This window comes from Carcharodon carcharias, chromosome 18, assembly GCF_017639515.1.
Source record: "Carcharodon carcharias isolate sCarCar2 chromosome 18, sCarCar2.pri, whole genome shotgun sequence".
NCBI classification, from domain to species: Eukaryota; Metazoa; Chordata; class Chondrichthyes; order Lamniformes; family Lamnidae; genus Carcharodon; species Carcharodon carcharias.
Window position 1 is genome coordinate 82,091,802 of NC_054484.1, and position 13,863 is coordinate 82,105,664.

Here is a 13,863-nt window from a genome sequence, read left to right on the forward strand (position 1 = left end):
AACATGAGGAAAAACAACTTAACGAAGTGCGCAGCTGGGATCTGAAATGCACTGCCTAAGAGTCAGTGGAGGCAGATTCAGTTGTGGCTTTCAAAATGGAATTGGATTAGTAGCTGAAGAGAAAAAAATTGTCAGGCTATGAGGAAAAGTGGGGCTCTGGGACTAGCTGCATTGCTCTTGCCGCGAGGAGCAGTGGCCTCTAGTTCTGGAGCCATTCTGTGATTCTATGAAACTGTGAATGCAGTATTCTGCAACTGAACAGCAGAGTGTAAGAGCGGAGAAGCATATAGTGGAGGTATATGTGTTTTCAAGGTGGAGCTGGCAAATTTGACAGTTATGTTGTCTGGAGTTTCACTTACTCAACAGAGTTCGCTAGATGGCTTGTGTAGATTAGTTATCAGTGCAGGGTAATCATTGAATAACAGCGTTTGTATATTAAGGAAATTTACTTTTTAGGAAGGTGACTTCATAAGAGGCAATTGAGAGACAGCGCACACAGCCTTTCTGCAACACAAAAACAGAATTACCTGGAAAAACTCAGCAGGTCTGGCAGCATCGGCGGAGAAGAAAAGAGTTGACGTTTCGAGTCCTCATGACCCTTCGACCGAACTCTTTGGTTGAAGTTGCTTCAATATTATTGTTGCTGTTGTTATTATTATTATCCAAGTTGAGTGGAATACCTGAGGTGGTGGCTGCAGCTAAGGGCAGTACATCTCACAAGGCATTGAAGCAGTCGCTGACTAAAGTCACCACGAAGCCACCCAAGAAGCGGAGGAAACCTCCCAAGCAGAGCTATTCCACTTACGTGTACAGGGTGCTGACCCAGGCCACCCTTCCACCAGGATCTTGTCCTGGGCCATAAGTGTTATGAATTCCTTCGTTGTCGACGTTTTCGAGCGCATCGCCTCTGAGGCCTCACACCTCATTCACTACAACAAGCACCACACCATCCTGATCAGAGAAATCCAGAGCGCTGTCCGCCTCATGCTGCCAGGAGAACTGGCCAACTTGCTGCGTCCGAAGGCACCAAAGAGGTCACCAAGTACACCAACTTCGTTTAGGTCAATCATTCTAACGATTATTAAATTCATATAATTGAGGGAGTGCTGCGTTGTCCAAGGTGCTGCCTACCAGATAAGTTGTTAAACCATGGCCACACCTGCCCTCTCAAGTGGTTAGCACTATTTTGAAGATCAGGGAGTTCTACCTGATGTCCTGGCAAATATTTATCCCTCAACCAATGTCATGAAAACAGATTCTCTTGTTGCTGTCATATCTATGATTATGCAATTTTGCTGGGTGCAGATTGGTTGTCACGTTTCTTACATTACAACAGTGAGTACACTTCAAAAAAGTCCTTAATTGGCTGTTAAGCACTTTAGGGCATCCTGAGATTGGGAAAGACAATGTTTTAACGAAAACCCTTCCTTTTTATTAATATGGTTTCATTAGCTTGGTAGCAAAGGCACTGTTATCAGCAGAGATAAATCTCTGCAACCTGTTGCAAGTTGTCTTGTTGGGTTTGAATGAGTGTATAAAATACACTCACATTCCATTGCTGCAGATCCTGCAATTATCCACATTGTTGCCCAATGTAGGAAACTCAGTACTCAGGACGCAATCCTGGACTGCCCTTGAGCAGGCTGAATATCCACAAGTGCCGATTGAATACATAAAGGGACATTCAAGCCCTCTGCCTGATCATCATTAAGTACATTGGGCAAATTGAGTTTATCTCAAGGCCACACAGTGTGGGGACCATAGGTTGCCCGGAAAGGATTTTCACAATGCTTTTGATTTTATGCTCAGTGAAGAGAGTTCAGCATATCAGGGCAGTTATTTGTGTTGTGTGGCAAGAAAATTGGAGGCAGCTCAGTGGCTCAGCAGCAGATAGCAATAACTAGCCAATTGTATTCCTCACTACTACCATCTGGATTTCCATTGGTTTCCATTAGTGTCTGCTAAAGCAAATGCTATTACTGTTTATATTTCATTAATGCTAATAAACATTTGTGCCATAATTCTGTTTGTGGAAGCTCCTTAGTTAAGGCTCCCTTTCATCTAAATTAGTATCAATAAGCATAATCTGCAAAGTGTATGAAAATTGAGATAATGAACTAGATGGATTAACTACCCTGTGGGATCATCTTCATCCTTCAAATAACAGGCGACCTTACAATAGCAAACAAATTTCCTTCACTACAGTGCCCCCCAAACCATTCCCTCAAACCCTGTCATCTTTGATTTGTTTCAGTTGAGATTAAATAATCAGGTCCTCGGAGCTTCTACAAGGTGGGAGCCAGGGGCCACTCCCCACCAAAATGTCACATTGTAAATTTTTGTAGGGATATTTAGCATTTGAGTTGCTTAGTCAAGCTTGGTCAAGCTCCTATCACGTGTGATGGATGCTTATTGTTAAAAGAGGTGTGGTTAGTTAATCCATCTGAAAAATGTCCAAAACCTTGCCCTTTTGATTCACATAAATGTGTATTGTGGTGACTTAGGACCCCATTGGATGTTTAACCCATTCCTCATTGCCTGGTATATATAACGGGTTACTATTAATATTAGGTCCATGTGTTCTGATTTATCTGTGTCTTCTTGGGCAGACCTTTGGTCCAGTGAAGACCATGTTAATCCATCTATGCAAGCTCAAACTGACTGATGTAACTCTTTCGAGTTAAAACCAATAAAACCAAATTAACAAAATTGGGATAAATCAGGCACAGCCCCTAATTCAGGTCAGCTGTAAAACCAAGAACAAAGTTTAAAGGAAACTTACAAACTTTAAACCAAAATGTGATTAAAGGGGTCAGTAAAACACCCCAGTCCCCGCGGTGCCCACCGAGCACAGAAGGAAACTGACTGATGTAGTGTGACACTGATTTTTCTCACTATAATAGGACATGACCGCCAGAGATTTACTTCAGCAGAGGTACACTCTTCCTAATGGAGACACGGCATGGCGACCCGCACCACTGGTTACTGCTGCCTTAGAAGGAAAGCTCGTTGTCCTTGATGGCATTCATCGCGTCAATCCTGGAACACTGGCAATTCTTCAGAGGTAAAGTCACTTATAAGTGTTTGTTTTTCTTTTTAAACACCATTTGAAACTGAATAATTATTTCCACTCACTGGAGGCAACAACCCTTCTTGACATTGTGAAATCCCAGACTAGTTCAAGCAAGTAAACCACATTCTTAGTCTGGGAGCACCCATTTATGATTTTTGATTTTAATGTTTTGCTATTAAGTCATAATTTAAGGCACTGAAGGAGGCACAGTTAGCCCATTTTGCCTGTAACTCTTTCGAGTTAAAACCAATTAAACCAAATTAACAAAATTGGGATAAATCAGGCACAGCCCCTAATTCAGGTCAGCTGTAAAACCAAGAACAAAGTTTAAAGGAAACTTACAAACTTTAAATTAAAATGTGATTAAAGGGGTCGATAAAGCACCCCAGTCCCCGCGGTGCCCACCGAGCACGGAAGGCCTCGAGAGTGCCAGCAGACACCGCGTGCTCCCTCTCCAGGGACATCCGGCCGCGAACGTATCCGCGGAAGAGGGACAAACAATCGGGCGGGACTCCCCCGTTGATCGCCCGCTGCCTGGACCTGTTAATAGCCAACTTGGCCAGGCCCAGGAGCAGGTTCATGAGGAGGTCCTCCTCCTTCCCGACCCCCTTCCGCACCGGGTGTCCATAGATCAGGAGCGTGGGGCTGAAGTGCAAACAAAACATTAATAACAGGTTTTTCAGGTAACTAAAAAGGGAGTGCAATCTACCACACCCTATATATGCAAGGTCCACGGCCATTTTGCCTGTATCCCTTCCATTGAGGCAAAGTGATAATTGTCTTCAAAGTATATTAAGTACTTCATATTAGTATTGTTCATAAGTCATGTGTTTTGAATCTTAGCCGGAATTAAGAATAGATTTTTCCCAAGTATTTTACATTGAATTTTACAGCACAGAACCTTTCAGCCCAACAGATCTGTGCTGGTGTTTATGCTCCACATAAGCCTCCTCCCACCCTACTTCATTTAACCCTAACAATGTATCATAGACATCTGATCAGCATAAAGTGTACTCACATGGCCACAGTCAATGGGGAGTAAGCGTCAAGGCGGCGTGTTGGGGAGTGGGAGTGTGGACGGTGTGTCGGGGATTGAGAGGCTGGGCGGCGTGTCGGGGAGTGAGAGTCTGGGCGGCGTGTCGGGGAGTGAGAGTGTGGGCGGCATGTCGGAGAGTGAGAGTGTGGGTGGCGTGTCGGGGAGTGAGTGTGTGGGCGGCGTGTCGGGGAGTGAGAGTGTGGGCGGCGTGTCGGGGAGTGAGAGTGTGGGCGGCGTGTCGGGGAGTGAGAGTGTGGGCGGCGTGTCGGGGAGTGAGAGTGTGGGTGGCGTGTCGGGGAGTGAGAGTGTGGGCGGCGTGTCGGGGAGTGAGAGTGTGGGCGGCGTGTCGGGGAGAGAGTGTGTGGACGGTGTGTCGGGGAGTGAGAGTGTGTGGGCGGCGTGTCGGGGAGAGAGAGTGTGGGCGGCGTGTCGGGGTGAGAGAGTGTGGGCGGCGTGTCGGGGTGAGAGAGTGTGGGCGGCGTGTCGGGGTGAGAGAGTGTGGGTGGCGTTTCGGGAGTGAGAGTGTGGGCGGCGTGTCGGGGAGTGAGAGTGTGGGCGGCGTGTCGGGGAGTGAGAGAGTGGGCAGCGTGTCGGGGAGTGAGAGTGTGGGCGGCGTGTCGGGGAGTGAGAGAGTGGGCGGCGTGTCGGGGAGTGAGAGAGTGGGCGGCGTGTCGGGGAGTGAGAGAGTGGGCGGCGTGTCGGGGAGTGAGAGTGTGGGCGGCGTGTCGGGGAGTGAGAGAGTGTGGGCGGCGTGTCGGGCAGTGAGAGAGTGTGGGTGGCGTGTCGGGGAGTGAGAGTGTGGGCGGCGTGTCGGGGAGTGAGAGTGTGGGCGGCGTGTCGGGGAGAGAGTGTGTGGGCGGCGTGTCGGGGAGTGAGAGTGTGTGGGCGGCGTGTCGGGGAGAGAGAGTGTGGGCGGCGTGTCGGGGTGAGAGAGTGTGGGCGGCGTGTCGGGGTGAGAGAGTGTGGGCGGCGTGTCGGGGAGTGAGAGTGTGGGCGGCGTGTCGGGGAGTGAGAGAGTGGGCAGCGTGTCGGGGAGAGAGTGTGTGGGCGGCGTGTCGGGGAGTGAGAGTGTGTGGGCGGCGTGTCGGGGAGAGAGAGTGTGGGCGGCGTGTCGGGGTGAGAGAGTGTGGGCGGCGTGTCGGGGTGAGAGAGTGTGGGCGGCGTGTCGGGGTGAGAGAGTGTGGGTGGCGTTTCGGGAGTGAGAGTGTGGGCGGCGTGTCGGGGAGTGAGAGTGTGGGCGGCGTGTCGGGGAGTGAGAGAGTGGGCAGCGTGTCGGGGAGTGAGAGTGTGGGCGGCGTGTCGGGGAGTGAGAGAGTGGGCGGCGTGTCGGGGAGTGAGAGAGTGGGCGGCGTGTCGGGGAGTGAGAGAGTGGGCGGCGTGTCGGGGAGTGAGAGTGTGGGCGGCGTGTCGGGGAGTGAGAGAGTGTGGGCGGCGTGTCGGGCAGTGAGAGAGTGTGGGCGGCGTGTCGGGCAGTGAGAGAGTGTGGGCGGCGTGTCGGGGAGTGTGTGTGTGGGCGGTGTGTCGGGGAGTGAGAGTGTGGGCGGCGTGTCGGGGAGTGAGAGTGTGGGCGGCGTGTCGGGGAGTTAGAGTGTGGGCGGCGTGTCAGGGAGTGAGAGTCTGGGCGGTGTGTCGGGGAGTACGTGTGTGGGCGGTGTGTCGGGGAGTGTGTGTGTGGGCGGCGTGTCGGGGAGTGAGAGTGTGGGCGGCGTGTCGGTGAGTGAGAGTGTGGGCGGCGTGTCAGGGATTGAGAGTGTGGGCGGCGTGTCGGGGAGTGAGAGTGTGGGCGGCGTGTCGGGGAGTTAGAGTGTGGGCGGCGTGTCAGGGAGTGAGAGTCTGGGCGGCGTGTCGGGGAGTGTGTGTGTGGGCGGCGTGTCGGGGAGTGTATGTGTGGGCGGCGTGTCGGGTAGTGAGAGTGTGGGCGGCGTGTCGGGGAGTGAGAGTGTGGGCGGCGTGTCAGGGAGTGTGTGTGTGGGCGGCGTGTTGGGGAGTGAGAGTGTGGGCGGCGTGTCGGGGAGTGAGAGTGTGGGCGGCATGTCGGGGAGTGAGAGTCTGGGCGGCGTGTCGGGGAGTGAGAGTGTGGGCGGCGTGTCGGGGAGAGAGTGTGTGGGCGGCGTGTCGGGGAGTGAGAGAGTGTGGGCGGCGTGTCGGGGAGAGAGAGTGTGGGCGGCGTGTCGGGGTGAGAGAGTCTGAGCGGCGTGTCGGGGTGAGAGAGTGTGGGCGGCGTGTCGGGGTGAGAGAGTGTGGGCGGCGTGTCGGGGTGAGAGAGTGTGGGCGGCGTGTCGGGGTGAGAGAGTGTGGGCGGTGTGTCGGGGAGTGAGAGTGTGTGGGCGGCGTGTCGGGGAGAGAGAGTGTGTGGGCGGCGTGTCGGGGAGTGAGAGTGTGTGGGCGGCGTGTCGGGGAGTGAGAGAGTGTGGGCGGCATGTCGGGGAGTGAGAGTGTGTGGGCAGCGTGTCGGGGAGTGAGAGTGTGTGGGCGGCGTGTCGGGGAGTGAGAGAGTGTGGGCGGCGTGTCGGGGAGTGAGAGAGTCTGAGCGGCGTGTCGAGTGAGTGTGTGAACGGCGTGTCGGGGATTGAGAGAGTCTGAGCGGCCTGTCAGGGATTGAGAGAGTGTGGGCGGCGTGTTGGGGGAGTGAGAGTGTGGGCGGCATGTCGGGGAGTGTGTGTGGGCGGCGTGTCGGGGAGTGAGAGTATGGGCGGCGTGTCAGGGATTGAGAGTGTGGGCGGTGTGTCGGGGAGTGAGAGTGTGGGCGGTGTGTCGGGGAGTTAGAGTGTGGGCAGCATGTCAGGGAGTGAGAGTGTGGGCGGCGTGTTGGGGAGTGTGCGTGTGTGCGGCGTGTCGGGGAGTGTGTGTGTGGGTGGCGTGTCGGGGAGTGAGAGTGTGGGCGGCATGTCGGGGAGTGAGAGTGTGGGCGGCGTGTCGGGGAGTGTGTGTGTGGGCGGCGTGTTGGGGAGTGAGAGTGTGGGCGGCGTGTCGGGGAGTGAGAGTGTGGGCGGCGTGTCGGGGAGTGAGAGTGTGTGGGCGGCGTGTCGGGGAGTGAGAGTGTGGGCAGCGTGTCGGGGAGTGAGAGTGTGGGCGGCGTGTCGGGGAGTGAGAGTGTGGGCGGCGTGTCGGGGTGAGAGAGTCTGAACGGCGTGTCGGGGTGAGAGAGTGTGGGCGGCGTGTCGGGGTGAGAGAGTGTGGGCGGCGTGTCGGGGTGAGAGAGTGTGGGCGGTGTGTCGGGGTGAGAGAGTGTGGGCGGCGTGTCGGGGTGAGAGAGTGTGGGTGGCGTTTCGGGAGTGAGAGTGTGGGCGGCGTGTCGGGGTGAGAGAGTGTGGGCGGCGTGTCGGGGTGAGAGAGTGTGGGCGGTGTGTCGGGGAGTGAGAGTGTGTGGGCGGCGTGTCGGGGAGAGAGAGTGTGTGGGTGGCGTGTCGGGGAGTGAGAGTGTGTGGGCGGCGTGTCGGGGAGTGAGAGAGTGTGGGCGGCGTGTCGGGGAGTGAGAGTGTGTGGGCGGCGTGTCGGGGAGTGAGAGAGTGTGGGCGGCGTGTCGGGGAGTGAGAGAGTGTGGGCGGCGTGTCGGGGAGTGAGAGAGTCTGAGCGGCGTGTCGAGTGAGTGTGTGAACGGCGTGTCGGGGATTGAGAGAGTCTGAGCGGCCTGTCAGGGATTGAGAGAGTGTGGGCGGCGTGTTGGGGGAGTGAGAGTGTGGGCGGCATGTCGGGGAGTGTGTGTGTGGGCGGCGTGTCGGGGAGTGTGTGTGTGGGCGGCGTGTCAGGGATTGAGAGTGTGGGCGGCGTGTCGGGGAGTGAGAGTGTGGGCGGTGTGTCGGGGAGTTAGAGTGTGGGCGGCGTGTCAGGGAGTGAGAGTCTGGGCGGCGTGTTGGGGAGTGTGTGTGTGTGCGGCGTGTCGGGGAGTGTGTGTGTGGGCAGCGTGTCGGGGAGTGAGAGTGTGGGCGGCATGTCGGGGAGTGAGAGTGTGGGCGGCGTGTCGGGGAGTGTGTGTGTGGGCGGCGTGTCGGGGAGTGAGAGTGTGGGCGGCGTGTCGGGGAGTGAGAGTGTGGGCGGCGTGTCGGGGAGTGAGAGAGTGTGGGTGGCGTGTCGGGGAGTGAGAGTGTGGGCGGCGCGTCAGGGAGTGAGTCTGAGCGGCATTTCGGGAAGTGATATCTGGGCGGTGCCAGGTCGCATCATCAGAACAGATGTGACAGAGACAAAGAAACTAGGAGAATGGAATCGAGTCCCTACAGGAAGCACAGTGAGGAAATGTAGATGAGGTAGCTTGGGAGACACTGGACTTAAAATGAATATTAACAGTCTGCTTATCCCCCTGAATGGACGCAGAGAAGTCAAGGAACGGAAGGGAAGTGTCAGAGATGGACCATGTTAAGGGTGGAATTTGAAAGTATAATTGATGAATATTTCCAATTTTGTGTGAGAGCAGGAAGTCACACCGATACAGTCATGGATGTACTGGACAAGGAGTTTGGGGAGGGGGCCTGAGTCGGACTGGAATAAGGAATGGTCCACATACCGCTCAACAAGACGTGTAACTTGGGCCCATGTGGGTACCCATAACCGTGCCTTTATTTGGAGAAGCGAAGTAGATTAAAGGTGAAATAGTTCAACGAGAGAACAATTCAACCAGGTGGAACAGGGTGGTGGTAGATTGGGACCTTTGGGAACTTCGTTCAAGGAAGAAGTGTAGTGCCCTCAGACCACCTTGGCAGATTTAAAGTTGTAGAGGAATTGGACATCCACAGTGAAGGAGGCGGTTAGGGCCATGAAATCAGTAATTGTTGAAACGACGTCGGGTGCCAGAAAAATCGTGAATATCGGTGGGAAGAAACTGGAGAAGGGGAGAAAAAAAATAGTCAAGATAGGGAGAAATAAGATCAGTGGGGCAGGAACAGGCTGAAACCATGGGTGTACCAGGACAGTCATGTTTATGGATTCTCGAAAGGAAGTAGAAGCAAGCTGTAGGGGTTGGAGGACCATGTAGTGGGAAGGAGGGGATGAGGTCAGTAATGCTTCTGAAACAATGGCTCGATATTCTTTAGCGGGGTCATGCTCCAAGGGAACGTAGAAAGAAGTATCTTGAGAGTTAGCGCCTGGCTGTGCAAGGTAGAGGTTTGTGTGCTAGACAACAACAGCACTACCCTTGTCAGCAGGTTTGATATCAATGGCGGATTGGAGAAACGGAGTGCAACAAGTTCAGAGGAACAGTAGATTAGAGTGGGTGAAGGGAGCAGAGAAATTAAGATGGCCAATGTCACACTGACAGTTCTCAATGAAAAGAGCAAGAACAGGGAAGAGGCCAGAGGGCGGGGCCCAGGTAGAGGGAGAGTGTTGGGTGAAAGGGTTTGTTGGATGCGGAGAGGACTATTGCCCAAGGAAGCTGAGATGAAGGAGACTGAGTTCAATATCGCGCCGAGCCTGAAATTTGTTGAGGTGAGGGTGTAAGGGGAGCACAGATCGTTCACCGTCAGAGACGGGGAGGGTCAGAGGGTGTATAATGAATACACAGCGAGAGGTGGGGTTAGCAGAAGGGATGGGGTTAACATATATGAGGTGATTTTGATAGTTAGGAACTGCTGGTCACGACAGACATGATGTTTGGAGCATCATGTGGAGAGGACACAAAAAATTTTTCAAGGATGAAAGAAGAATTAGGAGACTGTAATTATCAGGGAAGTTTAAACTTGTTACAGTTGGGGTGAGATGATAGGGATAGTTCCCTCTTTTCTCACCACTCAACGAACCGAAGGCAGATGCTTCTTTGAAAGAAAAGGTGCTTTCATCCCTTGAGTGCTTTAACTGTCAAGGACAAATGAGAGGCTTTAAAAAGAAAGATAAATGTTTCTTATTCAGCACATACACTCACCTCACTCACCAACTCACCTACCCACTCACTTCACCTCACTCAACCTACTCACCCGCTCACTCACTCACCTGTCACTTCACTCACCTTACTGACCTCACTCACCTTACTCCACTCACGCCACTTACCTCAGTCACTTCGCACCTCACTCACCTCGCTATCCACCCACTCACTCACCCACTCACTCACCTCACTCCACTCACCTCACTCCACTCACCACACACTTCACTCAGCCACTCACTTCACTCACCTCACTCACTTTACTCCACTCACTTCACTCACCTCTCACCTACCTCACTCACCCATCTCACTCACCCACTCACCTCACTCTCCACTCACTTCACTCACCCACTCTGCTCACTTCGCTCACCTCACTCAATTCACTCACCACTCCACTCACCACTCAGCCACTCACCTCACTCCACTCACCTCTCACCTCACTCACCTACCTCACACCCACTCACCTCACTCTCCACTCACTCCACTCACCACACTCTCCTCACTCAGCCACTCACTTCACTTACCTCACTTACCTCACTCACCTTACTCCACTCACCTCACTCAGCCACTCACTTCACTTACCTCACTTACCTCACTCACCTTACTCCACTCACCTCACTCACCTCTCACCTACCTCACTCACCCACTCTCCACTCACTTCACTCACTCCACTCACTCCACCCACTTCGCTCACCTCACTCAATTCACTCACTTCACTCCACTCATCTCACTCAGCCACTCACCTCATTCCTCACCTCTCACCTCTCACCTCACTCACCTACCTCACTCAGTCACTCACCTCACTCCACTCACCTCTCACCTCACCTACCTCACTCACCCACTCACCTCACTCTCCACTCACTTCACTCTCCATTCACTTCACTCATCCACTCACTCCGCTCACTTCGCTCACTTCGCTCACCTCACTCAATTCACTCAATTCACTCACCTCACTCCACTCCCCTCTCACCTCCCTCACCTATCTCACTCAGCCGCTCACCTCACTCAGCCGCTCATCTCACTCACCTCACTCATCCACTTACTTCACTCACTCACTCTCTCTCTGTCTCTCACACTCTCTCTTTCTCTCTTCCTCTCTGAGAAAAAGATTGTGATTACAAAAGGTAGAATGCACCTGGGTCTTGAAAAATTGAAAGTTCTCTGTCACACTTGCCTTTCCCGGGATGAATTCTTGAAACGTTGCAGGTCTGTAATTTCTTTTTGGTCCACTGAAGAATAGAGGCTGGTGGTTTAGGAAGACAAATTCACTGTGATTTAGTTGAGATGGAATCAAAGCACTGAAGTGAATCCCTGGTTTGGTTCCTCAATTAGAGGGGTAAAGGCCAACCTAAATACTCTGCCTTCTGATGATTCTTAGATAGGGTCTTGTTCCTTCGCTGGTTTGGACTGTTTTCCTTTTGTTACTCTAAAAATATTAAGTATCCTTTTCTGAAACTTAGCTCTGTTGTGTGACCAAAGTGTCTCTGTCCATTGTCTTCACAAAGGGTTTTTGATGACTCAGCCATTGCCAAACAATGGGCTCCAAGTTTCTATTCACATACCATTGTGATGGAATAGGATTTTTTTCATGTCTGTTCTTTAAATTTCAACTCTGAAGCTGAAAAGTTTGCAAGCAGTATTGTGGAAACAGTTTCTTTAATTATTTAGAGAAAAGCAGTCATTAACTGCAAGAAAGGTTTGTTGCATTTCAATAATTTCTCAAAAATATAGCCTGAAAGTTAGTTTGTATTTTAATGACTTGTCCAGACACAAAGATTAGGTCAAGGGCCTTGTGTAATTCCATGCGCATTGACTGGAAAGAAAAGGTCACCTGATCCCTCAACTCCATTTTGTTTTAAAGTGTCCATTTCAAATTTGTATTCCATAAATCCATGAGTCCATATTGCATGGGTATGACAACAGTCTTTTTTTTTCTCGTCTGTAGTAAATGGTGAGTGATGACCTGATAGAGGTCTTTAAAATGATAGTGTTTGATAGGTTAGATGTTGAAAAGATATTTCCCCTTGCCAGTGAGTCCGAAGCTTGGGACAATCAATACTTACCAATTCACTGAAAAATCCAATAACAACTACAAGAGAGGATATAAAGCTTACTATGACATAGAATGACTCAATGCATTTAAAGGAAAGCTAGATAAGTACAGGAGGGTGCGGGAAATAAAAAGATATATTGATGGGATAAATAAAGTAGAGGTGGAGGAGACTCGTGTGGGCCATAAACACTGGCATAGACCTGTTCATGTTCTCTACATAGTGTGTAATGTAGCATGTAAAACTATGTAATATGAGTATATTCAGAATTCACTGATACATTTTTATGTAAATGTTGGTTGGTTTTGCATTCAGAAGTAAATCAGAAGAGGAAATTAGAAAATAATGTGAGGAAGTTGCTCTCATTCCACATTGGCAGTGGCCCTGTGATTCTTTCATGCTACAGTGGGCTTCGATTTACTATATGTTTAAGGCTCTTTGTGGAAAGACCACAACAAAATAAATATTTTTGCTTTCCAAATCATCTCTGTACTTTGGTTGCACAGTTTACTTGACCAGTTTGAAAAGAGATGTCTGTTTTACAGTTACTTTGCCAACCTTACAAACATTCAAGTGAGTAATTAGAGAACTGTTGCATTATTGAACAAGTGATGTGAATGGGCCCAATTGTCTCTGGCCTCAGCCACCACCTCAGTTGTTACCTCCTCTACTGCTGGATCCACTGCCCCCACTGCTGTTGCCAACTCTGCTGCCTTTTCCACCACCACTTCTGCTGCTGTTGCCAATTCTGCCAGGTTGACCAACTCTGGGGAAGAAACAAGGGGCACTTCACCAGAGGAGCCAAGTTGGGGGTGGGGGGGGTTTGCTGGCAAGACCGGCAGAGCATTCTAAGGTTCACCCCTACACTCCCAATTCTCCCCCAACCCGGGAGTCCGGACCACCCTGTACAAGATGGACAGGTTACACCTTAACAGGACTGGGACTAAAGTCCTTACAGGGAGTGTTAGTGCTATTGCCTTTGGGGAGAGTTTAAACTAAATTGGCAGGGGGGTGGGAACCTGAGGGAGAATTCAGAGTGGAGAGGAGAAAAACTGGCAGGGGGAAGTAGGGAAGTATTAACTGATCAGGAGGATATATCAGAGTACCATCAAGGTAAATGGAATACTTGGAGAGTTTGATAGAATTAGAGTAGGCAATAGTAAGCGAGTAGATGGGGTCAGAGTAAGGGGGAAAGTAAAGCCTAAATCAGGGTTAATCTGCACATACATGAATGCACAGAGTGTGGTTAATAAAATTGTGAACCACAGGCACAGGTTAACAAATGGACTTATGATATTATTGCTATAACAGAGACCTGACTCAAAGAAGGGCAGGACTGGGTGTTAAATTTTCCTGAGTACAAGATGCTTAGGAGAGACAGGAAAGGATGAAAAGTTGTGGGGGGAAAGTGGCAATATTGATTAAAGATGGCATTACAGTATTGGAGAGAGAGGGGTCAAGGGTGGGATCTCTCTGGCTTAGAGGTAAGGAATGAAAAAGGTGCAATTACATTGATTGGTGTAGTATACAAACCACCAATTAGTAGAAAGGATGTAGAGAAAGAAATCTGCAAAGAATTACAGAGAGGTACAAGAATTTTTTTAAAAATTCATTCATGGGATGTTGTCATTGCTGGCTAGGCCAGCATTTATTGCCCATCCCTAATTTCCCTTGTTCAGAGGGCATTTTAAGAGCCAACCACATTGCTCTGGGTCTAGAGTCAATGCAGGCCAGACCAGGTAAGGACAGCAGATTTCCTTCTCTAAAGGACATTAGTGAACCAGTTGGGTTTTTACAACAATGGTTTCATGGTCATCATTTTTATTGAATTCAAGTTCCTCCATCTGCCGTGGCA

At 51.2% G+C, this 13,863-nt stretch overlaps 1 protein-coding gene across 3 annotated transcripts in view; it reads left to right on the top strand.

Moving 5' to 3' along the window:
* The window catches only part of vwa8 (von Willebrand factor A domain containing 8), a 474,906-nt gene that overhangs the window by 147,474 nt on the left and 313,569 nt on the right, over nucleotides 1-13,863 (top strand). For all 3 annotated transcript variants that reach the window (XM_041211497.1, XM_041211500.1, XM_041211499.1), the window contains one exon: nucleotides 2,904-3,064. In XM_041211497.1, coding sequence (XP_041067431.1) covers nucleotides 2,904-3,064 — 161 coding nt within the window. The remainder of the gene's footprint in view (nucleotides 1-2,903; nucleotides 3,065-13,863) is intronic.